At 43.2% G+C, this 19423-nt stretch overlaps 4 protein-coding genes across 11 annotated transcripts in view; 2 read left to right on the forward strand and 2 right to left on the reverse strand.

Moving 5' to 3' along the window:
- calcrl2 (calcitonin receptor-like 2) overlaps positions 1 to 9881 on the reverse strand; it is a 34808-nt gene extending 24927 nt beyond the window's left edge. The window contains exon 1 of the mRNA XM_064299093.1: positions 9354 to 9881. The gene's annotated coding sequence lies outside the window, so the exon portion shown is untranslated. The remainder of the gene's footprint in view (positions 1 to 9353) is intronic.
- Positions 1572 to 6846, forward strand: LOC135234453 (PTB domain-containing engulfment adapter protein 1-like). 3 transcript variants are annotated; one of them, XM_064299081.1, is made up of 9 exons: positions 1572 to 1728; positions 2327 to 2391; positions 3224 to 3295; positions 3729 to 3824; positions 4134 to 4271; positions 4941 to 5045; positions 5791 to 5880; positions 6068 to 6161; positions 6392 to 6846. In XM_064299081.1, exons 2-9 carry the CDS (start codon positions 2344 to 2346, stop codon positions 6460 to 6462), a joined length of 714 nt encoding a protein of 237 aa, XP_064155151.1. In that variant the 5' UTR covers positions 1572 to 1728; positions 2327 to 2343; the 3' UTR covers positions 6463 to 6846. The 3 variants fall into 3 exon arrangements, with proteins under 3 accessions (XP_064155151.1, XP_064155152.1, XP_064155153.1); XM_064299082.1 differs by lacking the exon at positions 6068 to 6161 and having other exon boundaries at positions 1573 to 1728; XM_064299083.1 differs by lacking the exon at positions 6068 to 6161 and having other exon boundaries at positions 1573 to 1728; positions 6395 to 6846.
- tmem106c (transmembrane protein 106C) lies at positions 8447 to 15537 on the forward strand. Its single transcript, XM_064299094.1, has 8 exons — positions 8447 to 8667; positions 10266 to 10513; positions 10924 to 10987; positions 11390 to 11549; positions 11638 to 11778; positions 12919 to 12968; positions 13803 to 13856; positions 14053 to 15537. The coding sequence occupies exons 2-8, from the start codon at positions 10309 to 10311 to the stop codon at positions 14171 to 14173; spliced, it is 795 nt and encodes a 264-aa protein (XP_064155164.1). The 5' UTR covers positions 8447 to 8667; positions 10266 to 10308; the 3' UTR covers positions 14174 to 15537.
- A 2123-nt stretch (positions 15538 to 17660) lies between these two features.
- The window catches only part of tns2a (tensin 2a), a 48512-nt gene continuing 46749 nt past the window's right edge, over positions 17661 to 19423 (reverse strand). For all 6 annotated transcript variants that reach the window (XM_064299090.1, XM_064299088.1, XM_064299086.1 and 3 more), the window contains one exon: positions 17661 to 19368. In XM_064299090.1, coding sequence (XP_064155160.1) covers positions 19224 to 19368 — 145 coding nt within the window. In that variant the 3' untranslated portion in view covers positions 17661 to 19223. The remainder of the gene's footprint in view (positions 19369 to 19423) is intronic.

Raw genomic sequence — 19423 nt, forward strand, 5'->3', positions numbered from 1 at the left:
TCACGTGTTTCCACGTCTATAAGAGAATGGACAATTTAATTATATGTGGCAAGGTTACCGGATAGGATTAGGTTGCCATTGCACAAAACATCCATTGCACGATGGTCTAAAGATTCGAATCCTTGTGTCTGCGTGGGTCTTGTCTGGGTCCTAAGGTTTTTCCCCACAGTCCGAAGATATGCAGTTTAGGCTCACTGGAGATTTGCAAATAGTCGGTAGGGCATGTCTGAAATACTTCATAATTGAATCAATATGTAATATTTTAGGCTATTCTGTTTGGAAGTAATATTTTAACTACCACAAGAGTTCAGCTTAAAGCTTAAAAGATCAACTTCCAGAAAATAGTTAGCTGGGCTGGAGTCTATTTGATGGTCATACACATACACTCAAATTGAGTTGATTCTCCCAGGAAGTTTATTCCAAAGACCAAAACGTGCTGAGCACTGCATTTACCTTGGCGCTTTACCTTACAGCAGGACAAAGACCCAAAACTGCTAAAGCAACCAAGGGTCTTTTCAGTCCTGATCACCTGTCCTGAATTCAATTGAACATGTGTTTCACTTGTTATGGACAAGACTGAGGGCAAATTGCTCCAGAAACAAACAGGAGCTGAAGATGGCTGCAGTACAAGCCTGAGAGAGCATCACCAGGGAGGATGCCCAGCATCTGGTGATGTCTCTGGGTCACAGACTTTAAGCAGTCATCAAATGCAATGGATTTGCAAAGTACGAAATATGATGACTTTATTTCAGATTATTGTTTGATTTCAAATCCAATTTGCTGGACACAAAACAACAAAAATTGTGTCACTGTCCCAGTTCCTTTCTATTTAACTGTAAGCATCAGGTCATTCCTAATTTGGGAGTTACACGATTACTTCTCGTCCTTTAAGATCTAAATTAAGAAATACATATTTCAAACATGACCTGTGATGTGATCTCTACTGTAATTATCAATAAACTAACAAGATAAAATATAAATTATCGCATAGTTTCTGTGTATTTTAGTTTATATAATATTGGTTTAGTTGATTATTTTATCCGACTGCGAAAGCTGCATTTCCAGGTCCAACGCGGCAGGCGTGCTTCTCACTGCTTCAAAACAAGCGCTCATTCGACAATGGAACACGCGAGACAGGCGCGCCCTTCGACTGCTGAAAGACCGATATTGCCCTCTGCTGGTGACACTTCGCACTACTTGATACGCAGAAACCAGGTTTATTCAGAAAAATGTTCATATTCATGATAAGGAGACCAGTTATGGGATTATTGCGTAAACCATGTGATTGTGTGGCGTTTATCGATGAGTAAAATTATATGTCACCGAATTATTATGAGAAAAAGTTTTAATTTGCAGTGTGTGCTTGCTATTACACCTTCAAATAGTAATTAACAGTGCATGATTTCCGTTTTTTTTTTAAGTTCAGGTTACAAATCAAATCATGTTCTTCGGCTGAGCTGATGTCTTCGTTTCCGTGAACGGCTGTGATCTGAAGACTGAGGGACTCTCAGCTCCACGGTGCCTGCTTTGGTAATATAATTCTGGACGAACAGATAATTTACAGAGAATTATTGCCTCTGATACAGGGTGCCATAAGGAAGTTCTGCTGTGCCTGGTTAGTCATTAACCCCCCCGTCGAGACTTTACACCCAGGAAGAGCAGATGGACAGGCTTTCAACACCACTTGCAGCAAACCGAGGAAAAGGATCAGGGACTTCATAATCTGAGGTAAGCTGTATTCTGACATGGCATTGCAATGTGTCACAGCATGTCAGTAGGTTGTGTCATTAACATTAAAACTGAGGAGCTCAGCCTGTGGCTAGTTGAGCACAACATAATCTGCTAGTCTTGAGGTTAATTTAAGGTGTGATTTATTCGGTTGTGCAGCTTCTGATAAGGCTCCTTAGGAAAAGCTCCTTAGGAAAAGCTCAGAGACATGGCGTAAGGGGGAAAAGCAAGAAAACAACTATCATTGTCTTTTATGTGGATAAATTACCTGATATATGACTGACAGAATCTGCATTTTAATTCTTTAATTTTCTGCTAACAGAGATATTAAATCTGAATTGGTTGTGATATAAAGTTGGGTGAAATCACAGCTGTGCCTAAGACAGAAAGTGAACTGCTGTTATTCTCAGTGACCAATCGTAAGAACAGCGACAGATGGAAAGATTGCATGATGACATAAGCATTTCTTACACAGTCCCACAGCCATTTAATATGAGGAAGTATGATATTTTCTGTGTGTTTTTTGTATAAATGTTATATTGACATTTTATAGATGTTTATCTTTGATGAGTTCATTTTCTTTAAAATCAAATTTCAGGAAGAAGTCAGATAAAGATGAGTGATATCTCAGAGGATGAGAATGAAATCACGTTCACTGTGAAGGTGAGGGGACAGCAGCACTGTTTCAGACATGCACTGCTCTCACACTGCTCTTACGTGCACTGTTCTTACACTGCTCTCACATGCACTGTTCTTACCCTGTCCTCACGTGCACTCCTTGCACACTGCACATGCACTGCTCTTATGCTGCTCTCATGTGCACTGCTCTTACGCTGCTCACACGTGTACTGCTCCTACACTGCTCTCACATGCACTGTTCTTACCCTGTCCTCACATGCAGTCCTTGCACACTGCTCTCACAGCACTGCTCTTACGCTGCTCTCACGTGCACTGCTCTTACGCTGCTCACACGTGCACTGCTCTTACACTGCTCTCACATGCACTGTTCTTACCCTGTCCTCACAGGCACTGTTCTTACATGCACTGCTCTTACACTGTTCTCACATGCACTGTTCTTACACTGTCCTCACAGGCACTGTTCTTACACTGTCCTCACATGCACTCCTTGTACACTGCTCTCACAGGCACTGTTCGTACACTGTTTTCACATGCACTTCTACATGAATTGCTGTTGCTTTTCTCTCCCACCACATCTTTGAAACCGGTGCTAACTATTCCTTTACTGAGTGGACAATTGGTCGATATGAACCCAGATTTTACTCAGAAGCATCTTAAAAACCTTCTTATCCTCCACCCTCATCTTCCTGCCTCCTCTTCCTCCGTCATCTCCTCCATCTGTATTCCTCTGTTTCAGTTGTTCCTGCTCTTTTCCTTTCCCATTGACACTCCACTTTCCTGTCCCTCCATCCTCATTTTTCACAGTTCCATAAATTTGGGGTTTCTTACTTTTTGGATGTTCCTCTCTCCACATCAGTTTCTGGGTCGAGTGGAAGTGTATCACTCCGAAGGACTGCAGGTTTTGACCGAGGCAGCAGAGGTGTTGAAGGTAAAGCACTGGGTCAGGTGCACAATGGGAAAGAATTCTGTCTCTCGCTGAAAGCTTTTTTCATTGATATAATTGCTGTGTGCAAGAATCATCTGTGGCTCATGTCAGGGCTTATGGGCTATGGCTTATCCCTGCCATAGACTAAAGGCCGTTCGACAGTAATGGGAATTTGAAAATTGTTGGAACTTTGGTTCTTGAAATAGAATAATTTCTGCCTAATTTAATTTGTAATTGTAAGAGCGGACTTGTTCATTAGCGGTGGTTCGGGGGTGCTATATCTGTGTTGCTTCTTTTCATTTGTAGCTTCGCTCCAATTGAAAACTCTTGCATGTCGTGCTAATGTGCTTCCCCCATTGTGAATCCCTCTTGATAGGGGAAATGTAATTTTATATAACATAATGGAATTACTGATGCCCGTTTGTTCCCCCATCAGTCACAAGACAAGGGCATAGAGAAGACAAAGAAGAGGAACAAGGTGTCTCTGTTTCTGTCTGTGAGCGGAGTTGACATCCTGGAGCACAAGACCAAGGTGAGACCGGAGAGGGAGGACATTTTGACTCACCGCTCGACACACAGGAGACAGAAATTTAATTTCAGAAATCTCACGTCATTCGACATGCCTTATTTATGTGTTTTAATCTATAACAGGTGCTTTAATCAATCAAAAGTGCGCGACAGTAACTAATTCCCACTCTGGTCACATATCCGTATACAACCTTCTTCTCTGATCTTTTTATCTCTCTCTCTGTTTATCAATCCTCACATACATTTCCCTGTTGTATATCCCTACCCTCCCTCCCTTTTTCCCCTGCCTTTCTCACACTCACACCATCCGCAGTTCATGCTCTACACCTGCCCCCTCTCCTCCATGTCCTTCTGCGGAGTGCACCAGACCAAGCCCAACGTGTTCGGCTTTGTGGCCAAGCACCCGGCTGCCGACATGAACCACTGCTACCTGTTCCAGAGCAAGAAGTTTGTGAGTACGGCCCCCCAGGAGCCCCCGCCAGTAGCCCCCGCGCGGCTGCATACGTTCACACCAACACCGCGGCGCGTGATCGGCACTCATCAAATCAAAATGGAGGAACAGACTCGGGCCTGGCCTCCAGACTCGACCGCTGCATTGAGCTTGCGAGCGAACGCCTGTTCGTCTCCGCACTCGCCCCTGTGGCGCTTTCCTTTCCAATAAAAACGGTGCAAATGGATTTGAAAAGCCAATCAATTTACAGGAAGGTGCGGGGGAAATGTATGCCTCTCCATGTCGACAGAATCTTTTAAGAAAACTCATTTACATTCCAATGGGCAGCACTCAGCTAAGCGCAAATTCCTCATAGCAAAAACTGTCAATGCACAATGCGTGAGCTTTCTCTGTACATTAACTATGGTTCACGGCAAAGTCACAGTTATTAATTTGTAGGAAACCCCTGCTGAGACTGGCATACAAGAGGTCCTGGCCAAGACAAGGCAACTGAGCAGCAGCAATGAAAACTGCTCATATTTGACTGAAAACTGCTTTTATTTGACTGAAAACTGCTTTTATTTGACTGAAAACTGCTCTCATTTTACTGAAAACTGCTCATATTTAACTGAAAACTGCTTTTATTTGACTGAAAACCGCTCTTATTTGCCTGTGCTGTCCCTCCCTCAGTCCCACCTGCTGGTGTCTGTGATTGGGGACGCGTTCCAGGCCAGCAGGAGAGACGAGGCGGTCAGTGGCCACAGAGACCTGGTGGTGGAAGCTCTCCGGCACAAGGTAAATTTTTCTAATTTAATTTTGACACTTTTCCTCCAAATTACCATTCTTTTTGTGCTTACTTGAAGAAAATATTATCACAGTTCAGAAATCTCTCAAAAATATGAAAAATAGCTTTAATCTCACGCAAAAAAAATAAAAAAACTAAAAAAATTAAAACCGTCTGGGCCACTTGAAAGCGCACATCAAAACTGAATGGCATCAACAAAAAAAAACCCAGAAGGTGAACTATCTCTTTAAAGCAATAAATGTTAAAAATTAACTTGGGTCAACCAAGAGCTATGATACAAGTCATAGATTCATGCAGCTAACATTCAAATAAAGCCATAAAGTATCCGATTACAGTCATGAAGTAATTACACGAGACAAGAGTGCTTGAGGGTGGGAATAGGAGTGAACTCAAGATGGAGTCTAAAGAGATGAGTTTGCAGTCTGCCAAACGATGGCGGATGTCTGCTGTCTTGACTACTGTGGGATGTTCATGCTCCTGTGAGGCCCTATGATATGATAAACAACAATAAAATATAACACGCGCACGCGTTTATGTGCACGCAAAGCATGTACGTGTGTGAGTGTGGTGAAAAGAAAAGGAGGGTACTAGCAATGACACACATACGCCCTCATTGAAATAAGATGGAAAATAATCGGTGGAGAAATCCACTTAGGGAGCACAGGGTTGAGGAGCATGCTGTGCTGTGGAATGTTGCGGTGTGTCAGCTGCGTAATGCTGCTGCTTGTGTTTTAGAATAAGGTTCTGCAAAAGGAAAACAAGGAGCTGAAGAAGAGACTCGCGGCACTGCTGGGGACGGGAGCTGAGAGAGGAGATTCACACGTGGTGAGTGTCGTGCCCCATCAAACTGCCAATGCCCCCCTCAGCTGAATCAAACTTCTCACAAATGATTCCTAACAATAATCATACGGAACTGAATCTTTCCCTGCATCATTTTTCCATTGAATGTTTTTAGTTATTTTTCTGGTCTCCCGGCACACTCTGCCCTGTCTCTGATATTTCTCGCTCTCAGGAAAGCAGAGGAGCTCTGAATATTTTCAAAAATCAAATTGCCCCTGAGCCCCCCCTTCAGGGTCACAAAATGAGCTGGCTAAAGCACATGGCAGGTAGACACACACACACACACACACACACACATATATATCCACAGAAAAATGTGCATACACATACCCACCCACATGCACTTGCACACACACACACACTCTTACACACGCTTTCAACCTTTTCTATGTGCAAACGCTCTTACAAATTTGTGAAATTGTGTTTTCTGCAGAAAATATTAGTATTTATAAAAGCACCACCAATAAAAAAAGTTACAATCACTCCTTTTTTTTAGCAGTAAAAGTTAATGCTGAAGAGGACAGCGCCCCTTTGGTGAGAAATGCATACATTCAACAGAAGGAGTGAAGAATGAAACTGGAATAACCCAAATAATGCTGAAATGCAGAAACCCTGCACCTGTACCAAAGACTTCTCCCAGTTCTGTACAGACCTGAATGCTAAACATGCATTCTTATTCCTCATGAGATCATGGTACTGGAAGCTGTTCGATTTTGAAATGTTGAAAAGTCCGTTTATTTGAATTTAAAGTACTTGAATGACAAAGCTCTCCGACTGTGTGTAAAGTTTTTTTCCTTGTAAAGGTTTTAACATTCAGGTTGTCCATTTACTTGCACTGCAATCAGCACTTTGTATAGGTTGTGCTGGTGTTCGTTGGCATGTGGTTCTTGTTTGTCACTTGTGAATATTTAATAATTATTAATATTAATAAATATAATTACATTAAATACATTTTTTAAATTGTTGAGCACTTTTCTTATATGATCCATCATGTTCTTTACACTATAAAAGTATAGATAGAATAACAAAATAAAACAGAATAAAGACAAGAAACATTTCATTGTCCAGTAATGCAGGTAAAATAGTTAAATAAGGTTAAAGGGTTTAAAGTTTAAAATTTTGAATTTGGGTTTTAAAACTAGATTTAGAATAAGACAAAGATGTAGAAACCCTGATAAAGACTTATTCTACAAAATTGGAGCTGTAGCCACACATGTCCTGCCTCCTCTTGTTTTAAAATGTGTGGTTGGGACAGTGGAGAAGTCTTCTGTTGAGGATTGAAGGGAGTGTGGTGGGGTGAAAGCTAAGGCACTACATGATCTACAGTAGTGAGCGTATCACCCTTTACAGCGCTCAGAGTGTACCTGGGTCATCTGCTGAAGCCTTTTCTGCTGGTTCCAGTGTCTAGATTTAAAAACCTAGACTTCTCAGGTAAGGCTGCTAGACTCTGGAACAGTCTTCCTTTAAACTTTAGAACTACTGAATCAGTGTCAGTGATTAAATGTCATTTGAAAACTCATTTTTTTCTTGGCTTGGTTTTTTGTTGGGTTACTATTGTTTGCTTTGACTGGTTTTGTTTTATCATTTCTATTTTCTACGCTATATTTGCCCAATCCTACCTACTAGTTCTGATTTATTGTTTCTATTTTTAGTTCTTTTTATGCCAGATGCTTTTCCCCTCTATATGTCTTAATGTTCTTACTTCTACCTCTCCTTTACTAGTCTCCTTTACACTTTGTGCTGTGTTACTTAAAGTCTGCTTTACAATTGTTATTTATTATTATTATTATTATTATTATTATTATTATTATTATTACTGTTGTTGTGTCATTATATATCTGTTTCAGTAACCTGCTGGGAGTTAAAACATCTGCAAAGCACATAAATGGTTCCAGTGGGTTTAGGCAACCACAAGTCTTTCAGGCATGATGGCTTTAGATTTCAAATTACGGCAGAGAGTATACCCATGGTGTTTCAGAAATACTACAAAAACTAGTAGAATGAGCCAAATAAGACAAAAAGCGTGAAAATAAAGTTTTGGAAAATTGTTTAGAAAATTGACAATGTCAATGTCATTTTTTTCTTGAAAAAAATGTCAAGAAAAGTGTCAACATGACCTTACTTTATTTATTTATTTATTTAGGATCCCCATTAGCAATACACAGTGTGCAGCTAATCTTCCTGGGGTCCGAAACTGTATACGCCTTGTGTTCGTCACAGACCTTCAGTATTTGCCTAGTAAACCTAAGAGATGAATGAATGAATGAATTAGTACAATCCAAGTAATTAAAAAAGTAATTGGAATTTATTTGTGGAAACGTGTGAGACGCAGCCAAAACAAGCACAGCATATCACTTGAAATTTCAAAGCACGAAACATACAACATACGAGCCCTGCCGCACATTGTATTGAACGATTATTCATCGCAGCTGACTGTAATTCGACAGTGCTCCTAACATGGCGTCTAAAAACGAATCACAGTTGAGTGCTTTGATGCGTAGTTGAAAAAAGCAAACAAGCTGCGCCATGTGACAAGACACTGTTGAGTCTCCGGAAGTGGCGTACCCAGGCGAGACTAACAGCAACACTAGAAAATAACGTGAACTGGAACGTGAGTGTTATGAACAGACAACGTAACATAAAGACAGGGACGCTTGTGCCTGTCACTGCCCCGTCCCTGGAAGAGAGTGTGTAATTTTAACCGAGAAGGAGGACCACAGAACGTTTGTCACAGACCCTGTGCTTCTAACAGAAGACTAACGCGAAGTGCAGGTAAGCAAGACAGCAAGTTTCTGTTTCATTCACAGTAGTTTTCGAAGTAACGTTATCGACGGCCAAGTTAAACAACTAGCTAGCTAACCAGCAGGTATCACCAATGGCGTTTTTCCACTGAAATCCAGTTTCGCTCACTGTGATTTGATTCATCACGGACGAACGAACGGAAAACAGATCGGAAAATAATTGGCTATCCAGTCAGACTACTCAAACTGACATGGTCGAAACTGCGTTTGCTTGTAAGTGTCTCATTAACTCGCCCGCTGATCAGTCGAACTTCGTGCCAAGACGCAAGCTAACTTTAGCTAGCTAGCCCAACGTTGTTTGGCTAACTACCTTTACATGGCTAGATGGCTACTATCCAACATTTCTGTGAGTGTGATAGCTAGTCTAACGTTACGTTCGTGTAGCTTGCAAGGTATGGCCAGTAGCAGCGCCAGGGTTTCAATTTTTGATGGATCAAAGTAATTTTGGCTCGGCCAGTTGATTGCAGAAATTAGGCCAACTGTTTGCTCACCCCATATCCATTCCATTAATGTGCAGTAACGTTAGGTGTCAAAAGTGTTATGCCAAATATGCACCATTTGCCATTATTGTGCTGGTTATATTATAAACAGCGGTTCAACGTTCTGACCTGTTGATACCTGGGGGAGGGGGGATACAACAAAGGAGGCTTAACTTACCCAGGGTTTCTTTGCTTTAGCTGGCTTCACAAAACCTACAATCTGACAAACAAACCGCAATCTGACTTAATCGGTATCACGGTGGTCATCAATTTGCTAAGCGAGCCCGGGCTTTGTTAACTTGATCAAGCTCTGTGCGCGTTCCCATAAAAGTTGCGGTGTCGGCAAAAAAAGAAGCCTAGCAGTACAGCATGGCCCGTACTCGATTTCTCACTTTAGGAAAAAAACACTGATATGGACGGACACAATGGACGGATATGAAGAACATAAAATAATTATGATGTCAAGAAGTAACACCGTTGCCGCCAACAAGGTCCGGGACGAGGGTTTGTAAAAATATTGATAATCGTGTCAATTCTTTAGCTAATACCGTATTTACCTTATCGCTGTCAACGTTTAAATTTACACTCACTAATTGTCCTACAGTTTATTTATAATGTGACCGCATTCTAGCGGAGATGCTTCGATAATAAACTCTCCAATTATACACAGCTGGAAGCTGACGTGTTTCTATTGGAATATAGAACGCTGGATAAAAAAGACTGAGGAACTTCGTAGCTGATGTGCGCACGCAACCCTGGACAACATATACAATATCAAAATCAAGATCAACTTGTAATTGCAGAAGCTGAAATGCATTATTGGGACACCCGTTTTACATCGCGTGTCTTAGTAACATAAACACTGAGCTGGCTAAGCAGTTTGGTGTAAATATTTGCAGTATGTATTCAATTGTAAGACACGTTGTACTATGTTGTTACCATCTCATAGCTGGCGTGGTAACCAACGTCATCCTGGCAAGTAGCAAACCTAACTTACCTGTTAGCCATGTGGGTTTATGCACGCTGCCTCACAAATTTCGCTGGATTGTTATCGGTTGGTGTGCGCCTGCCCGTTTGCCCGCCGTCGCAGGTGCTGGTCCTGGGGGGGCCGGCCGGATCGCGCACGCCGTCCCATGGGAATACAGTGGTCCCACAGAGACTGCAGCCTCCTGTCCCTCCCGGAGACCGAGGGTAGGAGGCGGCGGGGGAGCGACCCGGGAGAGGACGACTCCCTGGACGCCCGGCAAGAGGACATCGCGCGGTTCCCGTACGTGGAGTTCACTGGCAGGGACAGCATTACCTGCCCCACCTGTCAGGGCACCGGCAGAATCCCTTTGGGTGAGCCTAGCTGAAGACACGGTGTATCTGAGACAGCTGGAACGAAGTTAGCTGTCTGCAACTTCACTTATTGCTGATAAGTTTGATCCAATTCAGCCTAAAATAATTATGTTTTGACTTTGGCATGATTCAATCTTTTCAAGATAAGTTTTGAAAATGAATAACGCAGCTTTTAGAAACACAACATTTAGTTCTGAAAACAGGAAAATAATTGTGTACTATATATTCATTTTAATAAAATTTAGTTGGAATAAATCATTGTTTGGTACTGTTTGTTCATGTATACTTGAGGTAATGTGTGATCATTATGGTAAATCACTCAGGAAAAGATCTTGTGCCAACCAAATAAATAGTATTTCCGATAGTCCTTCCAAAGTGCTGTTTTTAATTTTGTTGTCACTGTTGTCCAGGTCAGGTGAACGAGCTGGTGGCACTGATTCCCTACAGTGATCAGAGGCTGCAGCCCCAGAGAACGTAAGTTACACCCTGAAAAACCTGTTACACCCTTTCCAACATAAGCTACTCCCTGAGCAGCATGAGTTCACTCTGACCAGCCAAGTCCCAACTTGACGAATGCAAATTTACACCCTGACCAACACTGTGCTTCTTTCTAAATCACTCTGTTGCTGTCTGCCAGGAACACGATGTGTGGGAGTTTATTGTTTCAGTCGCTCAGCTGCTAAATTGCCTGACTGTTTATAAAGTACCGGATACGTGTGTGCGTGCGCACGCATGTGTATGTGATGTAGAGGCGGTGATGTGATTGTGATGTGGCAGCAGTGTCAGGCTGTTTCTGCCTACAGGAAGCTGTATGTGGTCGTGTGTGTGTGTGATGTAGAGGCGGTGATGTGATGTGGTGGCTGTTTCTGCCTACAGGAAGCTGTATGTGGTCTTGTCCGTGGTGCTGTGCCTCCTGGCCTCTTCGCTGGTCACCTTCTTTGTGTTCCCGCGCTCCGTGTTGATAGAGGACGATGGGATACGCACGGTGACCGTGCGCTTCGACCGCAACAACAGCAAAGTCCTCATCAACATGACCGTGAGCAGACTCCAGCCCCTTTACCGTTCTGCGCTTTAGTCCATTGAGGACGTCTGACCATTTCTCACGCCCGGCGGTCTGTTTTCAGAGCACCTTGAACATCAGCAACTCCAACTTCTTCACAGCGCTGGTGGACAGTGTGAGCTGCCAGGTGCTGTACATGAAGACGGTCATCGGCACACAGCAGCTGGATAACGTCATCACCATCCAGCCCCTCAGCCAGAGACAGGTCAGCGAGCGTCCTGCTCAGGAACCTCTCCCACAGTGCAGCTTGCTCACTCACAATATTACTCCCTCACACACAGTACAGCTACCTCACACACAGTGCAGCTACCTCACACGCAGAACAGCTACCTCACACACAGTACAGCGACCTCACACACAGAACAGCTACCTCACACAGTGCAACTACCTCACACACAATACAACTACCTCACACTCAGTAGATACCTCACATACAGTACAACTTCCTCACTCACAGTACAGCATACAGTACTCACTCACAGTACAGCTACCTCACACGCAGTACAGCTACCTCACTCACAATACAGCCCCCTCACTCATAGTACAGCTTTGTCACTCACAGTACAGCTACCTCACTCACAGTGCAGCCCCCTCACTCACAGTGCAGCTACCTCACACACAGTACAGCTTCCTCACACACAGTACTACTACCCATTCAGGAACCCCACACACACAGTGCAACCACAATTCTGCACCCTTGGCACACTACACAGATTCTGCATACTTGCCAGACACTGAGCTTCTGCTTTCCTTCTGTCCCATCTGCCTCTTGACTACGGGAGTTTCCGGCACTTTTCAGTGCACAAAGTCTCTCAGGATTTATGCTGAAGATGCATCATATGGAGTGCTTCAGCTTTGGTGGTAGGGGGGCGGAACGTTCAGTGTTAAGAAGCCAGAGCAAAACATCTGGTGTATCTTTTGGAGCTGTAATATAATGCTGCTTTGGATTCCTAGCTCCTTCATTGAGAAAGTGACGCAGTCACACTGTCCTGCAGTTTACGACTTCAGGACCAGACTTTAAGGAAGAGTTTTTAAAGAAAATCTGTTGCCCCTTTGGCACCTTCAGCTGTGGAGAGAAAGGTCCCTGTCCAGAGACATTCAGCCAGTCAGTGTGCTTTATGGTTCGGGGGGGTTGTCCTTTGGAGGGAGACCCAGACATCCTCAAAGTTTTCACGGTCCCCCCCTGGCTCCCCCCCGAAAATACAACATTTAGTCAGAAATGTTTGCTAAATGTAATCTAGTGTGCTGTAAATAATCAAATTGGACTATGCTGCGGGCTGCTGGTGCAGCATGGGTAAGTGGTTCTGCTGTTTTAAAAAAATCCACACTTCTGTCACCACTGCAGATGAACTTCACCGTGAGCATGGAGATCAGCGGGAGCCTGTCCTATGTTTAGTAAGTTCATATTATGTTTTATGCGCATAAACGTGGCTTTATGTACGAATGTATTTTATTTAGCATGGCAGTTTTCTTCAGCTTGCTTTGTGAAACTGAGCTACAAGTTTGAAGAAAACACAAAGAGCAGTCATGAAACAAAATGGCCGCCTGCAGAACATGGAAGCTTGAGAGGTAGAGCCGCCTAATTCTGCTTGCTGTCATAGTTTCATTAATCCACCACGGCAACGAAAATGGTCAGATCATCCTAAGTTTAACCGAATTTGGTCCAGAGGGTATAAAGCAATGTTTTTTTCAAATTGGAGCACGTCGAGTGATTCCGATTGATTTTCAACTGTATTGTCTGGCAAAATTTTGTAAGATTATTTTAGTGTAGAATTTTGTAGCCAGAATCTGCCCGATATCTATACCGATTGGCTGGAGCAATCTGTCCGCAGCATGACAGCCCACGCTTTAAACCAATAATGAGGTGGGACTCAATGACTACAGCTCACCCTAGGTTCCAGTGTCACATTCCGCAGCGTTCCAGCGTTTGTTCATTGTCACGCTGTCTCAGAATTCCAAATGGAAATAGTCAATGGGAAGCATTTATGCGTGGGCCGTGAACTGCCTCTCTAACCGGAGCACAGCCGGGTTCTCATCGGAGCTCTCGGCCGGTCTTTGTCTAAAGACTGCCCCTTGCACCATCTCCACGCATTTGCCGCAGCCTGTCACGGCGATGTTTGCGAATATTTTGCTGAACAGAGAAGTCCCTTTTCCCCTTTGCTCGTGCATTTCTAAAGAGAAGAAACGTGAACAGATTGTCAGACTAACGCTGTGTCTCCTCCCCTCCAGCGCATTCTGCACCATGTCCAGCATCAAAGTGCACAACATCGTGGTCTTCATGCAGTGAGTTGCACTCTCGTGACTTCCTGTTTCCTTACTTCCTCTTTTGACTTCCCGACCTGCCCCCACCCAAACTCTCCCACTTTTTAAACCCTTATTTCCTGTTGCATTGTACTTCATCATCGTTTCCCTTGAATCTTTCCTGGCTCATCTTTGCTGTTTTTTCCTTCTTCCTTCTCGACCCGCTCCCACCCCCCAGGACCTCAGTAAAGACTTCGTACATGGTGCGCATGGGGCAGAACACCCTGGAGGCGTACCGCTACATCGACTGTGGGGCCAACTACACTGTCCACGGGGCCGCTGGGCCCTGGCTGCACTGACCCCCGACCCCTGAGCCTCCAAAGCATTCTGGGAGCCGGGCACTCTGTGTGACGGACAGGGAAGCAGAGGGGGCGGAAGCACTCCCATTCCAGCCTCTCTTTCGCTTGTTTTACAGGCTGGAAACCAAGGGCTGGGCCTGCTGCACTTAGGATTTGCTGCTGCGTGGGTTTCTTTCTTTCTTTTCTCTTTTTTTGCATTGTAATAGGGGGCTAAATTTGACCACCTCCCAGACTGCAAAAAACCCTCTTCTCTCAGGCCTGCTCCTCCTCTCTCTCGTGCTCTGCTCCGGATCTGACCCTAGGCTAAGTGCTTATTGCTGACTGGTAGATGTAGCTGCTCTGTATGTTTTAGCCTTCAAGCTTCTAACAGCTTTTTTTTTTGGGAGAAGATTTGGTTCTCTGTGTGGAGGGTAATGATCATGAGAGGGATTTGCACATCTTAGAAAGGGTACTGTTTTTTCTTTGGGAAAATGAGTTGTGTGGCATTATTTTGTATAAAATAGGGCAATGGTTATTTTTGGATTAGAACTTTTTTTTTTTTTTTTTTTTTTAGATTAGAGCGGAACACGGGTGCACATTAGTCTATGTGGGGAATTCTAATTAGTTTAATTAAGTGACTATTTTCTGTCAGTTTCCAGCAAATTAACAGACTAATATATATTTCTAATATATGAGGGGCAGGTGAAGATGTTGTTTCAGGCAAACGATCATGTGCTTCTATTTATTGTGATGGAAAAGTTCTCGTATGCTTCCTACATCACCCTAATGACCACACCCACAGAGAGGCCATCTCATTTAGGCTTCCTTTGAGGGATTGGACATCAGTAATGGTCATGCCTCAGTTTCTGTTCAATCAAACCGCAATGCTCTTTGTCCATAACAAATCGAATATATTCAAATTTGTCTTGCCTTCTACAGAGCATTTTGAGTTCAGCTTTCACTCATACTGATGAGAAAGTTGGATAATGAAAACTGCTGCACAAGGACACATTTACACCTCTCTGAAAAGAACAAAGTGCATTGTGGGTAAATTGAACTGAAAGATGATTAACAAATATGTGGTTTAGGAGCTGTGTTGGAAAAAGCCTGTGTGTTAAAATATGGACTATAAAATATAAGGCATGCATTTTAAATGACCACAGAAGTATGTAAATGAACTTCCATATGTAATTTGTATGTGCTGTACAATAGTTTACAGTGTACCAAGTACTTTAAGTATGGGACTGTATGCAAACGGTTACGTATAGGCAGTAATTAATATGTTCAGGTAATTAGCATTTTCACATAAATCACAAAACGGGAACCTTACATTTTAATTTCATTTTTTAATATTAATAAATGTTGCTAATTTTGTGAAGGAGCACCCATTTCAGGTCAGCAATTAAGACCGTTCTAATGGGGGGGAGAAGGGAAGAGAAATTCGACAGCAGTCGGCAGGACTACCATATCCGGTGTAAACGTTAAAGGGAACAAAACTGAAGTCCAGATTTCAAACACTGGTACAGAGGCTTTTCTCATGGGGAGCGTTTTGAATGCGATCACTCCTACCCTGAGCCTGTTTTCAGACTGGGGTAATCTTGTGCCATATTTGTAAATTCTTCTCTCTCCTTTTAGAACTGCTTAAGCAAGTGGCAGTAAGGAATACATTTGCTGCGGTTCACACGTCCTCTGTGTTGTGAATGGGTTGGGGGGAAACCTGAACTTGGATTGTAATCTAGTTATCAAAGTGTGAGGTGGAATTTTGCACTGCAGTGTCTCTACAGCCTTAACCCGTGATTGTAGCCAAGCCCCCTTTCAGCAGATCGATGGTGATTGGCTGTGACCCATCTCTTGCCCCGCCCACTCTGCACCTCCAATCAGACCAGGCCCCTCGGGTCGTTTGCACAGCTAAGTAACATCACGTAAATGGAGGAGCGGAGGAGGCAAAGACTCGGTCCACTTTGGGGAAGGTCCGAAAAACTGGCTACGCACCTGCACGGCGTGGGCAGCAGGGGGCGACAAGCTAAGGCTGCTAGTCTGAAGACAGCAGAGACAGGCTGGAAACCCTTGTGTCACTGGCATGCCTCCGTCACCATTAACTGCTACACTGAAACTGTGAATTCCCTAACTGCACACTTTCCTAACCCAGCCAATAATGGCGATGGGGGCGTGGCCCTGAAGCAGAAGTCTGCGATTGAGCTTGAACCGCATACTAAAACTTGCACCTACCAAATGTATTGTTTTAAGACCAGCTGAAGTGTAATTGGTGAACGTTTTTATTGTCTTTAATTCTGTGCATGATTTGGACTGATTTGTTTATTTGAAAGTGAGGTCACTTAGCGTTTCAGCTTTCGGACTGTTCTCTACCAGAGCTGGCCAGCTCGGTCTGAATCCACTCAGCAATATCTAACAAGGCCGTATCCAAAAGGTCATTTCATTCAGCAGAATGAGGTTCCTGCAACTCCATAGTCTGTAATCAGCTCAGCCTGAAATGAACAAAGCGAACCGTCTTGTTCACTAGTATTAATTGATTTGGCGTTATCTGTTAGCTTGGATAGGCCGTTAGACCATTGGCTGAGGGGCTCTACTGCACTGCCCTGACTCTAGTGTTATTAGACCTGAAGTTAAATGCATTGTTCTCGACTGACATTTTTGTTTGCTTGCACAGGATTGGATGTGGGAGTAGGTTGCTGTATTTAATGTGAAAACGTTTAAAAAAATAAAATAAAATAAAAAATAAAAAAAAACAGGAGAATTTCATTAATGGTGTATTAGAAAATCCGCATTTGCGGTTTGTTTGAATTGGGGCCTGTTTAAATTGCTCTGTTCCTTCAGGAATTTTGGGAATTGTAGTTTTCTGTAAACACACAGACTTTAAGTCAGATGTACCTTTTAATTAATTCCTGAATTGTCAAAGAAACTTTCCTGATCTGTGCATTTCAGCAGTGTGTATCACCTGTGTGCCAAGTAGTTTTGTTTTTTCTGGAGGGGGCGGGGGGGTTGTTGGGAGGGGGGGTGGGTTGGAGTTGTAAGGGTTAAAAGTAAAAATAAAATAAAAATTTGACTTTACCTTCCAGTGCTGATTAAAAAAAAAAAAAAGATGTTACTGATCTGTCTTCCACTTCCAAAGGAAACACCCATTGACCTATATACTTTCATTTTTCATCATATTAACTTGGTACACAACCTTTCTGTGTTAGCTTTGGGTCAAATAAATATAATTAAGAAAATTTTACACCAAAAAAGCTTTTTTTTTCCATATTTTTTCCTGTTTACTCACACTGAGGTATATTATGGCAGGTCGATCCTTTCTTCACGAGTATCAGTTTGGAGCAGGCCAGCAGATCGGTTTGTAATTCAGATGGGCTGAAAGTGGACAAGTGAAAGGTTCAGTTAATATCACATTAAGATCTGTGAATCTGCACAGCGCATGCAGTGTCACAGATCTGCGATTGTCTCCACAATTTCAGTGAACAACACCCAAGAACAGTAACACATTGATTCCAGGTCACATTTTTGGTACCACAACTTTTATTTATTTTCATTTTATGCATACATCGCTGTTTGTTTTTAAAAAATAGCATATTGTATAAATTCCTTTCTTATAAATGCGCCTTCCTTTTTTATTTCTTACACGTTTACAGGCAGCTGCATGTGAGAAAATATATTACTACATACAAAGGTCAATAAGAAAAAAAAAAGATCACAAATATATTAAAGCTGTCATAGACGCGTGTCTTTCTCTTATAAAAACACAAAAATGACGTATACACACTCCACTTACACAAACACAAATGCATGAAGCTGACAAATTACGACTGATTATAGCTTTATAGTATAAAAATCGAGTGCTCAGTAAATGTCTTTGGTTAGGTACAGCCTTTGGCAGCTGGCTTGCTCTATTTCCTTTTATACTTGGATCTATTCACCAAAGGAAAGAGTGAGTGATTTATGTTGCTAATACGGTGGGTGCAGAAGAAAGGTTTCCTAGTCGTGTTATTTTTGTGATAATACTTAACGAATGTGTTTCTTTTGGATGTTAAAAACGGCGAAGACACCGATACTCGCAGCCGAGCTTCAAGACTACAAACTGACTAGGCCCGCGATGGAACCACCGGACAAACATGGCCTCTTGGGTGCGTTTGTCTGACCTTGCCTGTCTGTTGACCACACCCAGATCGGAGAGGTGGATACATATAATGAGAGGACTTGGCCGTACAGGGCTGAGCTGTGGGTGTGGCCTACCGTGTCCACTTCCTGTCAGGTAAACTCTTCCATTTCCTTTTGCAACACTGCCCTTTTCTCTCGCGTCAGGCCAAGATCATGGCATGATCCCTCTTTTCTAAAATCCTGCAACTACAGCACATCAACTTCCTAATGCCCCAGTACTGTCCGGCCTGCAAAAACGCTCTCTCTGTCTCTCTCACTCAGTCACATACATGCATACACTCACATTCAGAAACGTCTAACTTTCTGTGTGTGTGAGTATTCGTTTTTTTCTTTTGGAAGGGGGGGTGTGGGGGGTTTCAGAGTGAGTGATCCATTGCCAGTTTCTTTCCTTTAAAGATACAACTGGCAGAAGCGTTTTTTCCCACCACTGTGGTAACTGTATTTGTGAATAAATTCTGTATATAATGTTTTGCATCAGTTGCAATGTCATAGTTTAGCAGAGGTAATATTCAGCAGCTACCGCTGGTATGTTGGATAATATGAATTCAGAATGTTCTGGAAAGCCCACAGACTACTCACGGTCATTCTCAATACTCAGCGGTCCTTGACCCCAGCAGTATTTCCTACATCTGTACTGACACCCTTTCTGCTCTAGTGAGGAGTCAGGTGGCTTAACAGTTGATATCTGCACACTGCACCTCCTCTTTTACATAAATGACTAATATTTAAAAAGGCAGGATTGGTAGGATTGATTATGAAGGGTGACAAGACTGTGGCAGAGTGGAGTGACACAAAGGCACTGAAAACTTAGTCTGCTTTTTCCAGAATCCACTCAACCAGCTTCAGGCTGTTTTCCCGCTCTCCTGATTGGCTCCCGCTCTGTGAGGGGGGCGGGGCTTGGCTATCTGCGTTGCTGTGGCCCGAGCATGACCTTGTTGATGAAGTTGACGATGGCGGTGGCTGGCTGCTCGGGGTCCAGCTCGGCGAACAGGTGGCACACGTTCTCTGACAAGCTGCCCTGTTTCTTCGCCACAAAGCCAAACATCCTGACAGAGAGAGCAAGAGAGAGTGAGAGAGAGGAAGAAGGAGCAAAAGAGTGAA

Source organism: Anguilla rostrata, chromosome 11 (genome assembly GCF_018555375.3).
Source record: "Anguilla rostrata isolate EN2019 chromosome 11, ASM1855537v3, whole genome shotgun sequence".
Taxonomy (NCBI): Eukaryota; Metazoa; Chordata; class Actinopteri; order Anguilliformes; family Anguillidae; genus Anguilla; species Anguilla rostrata.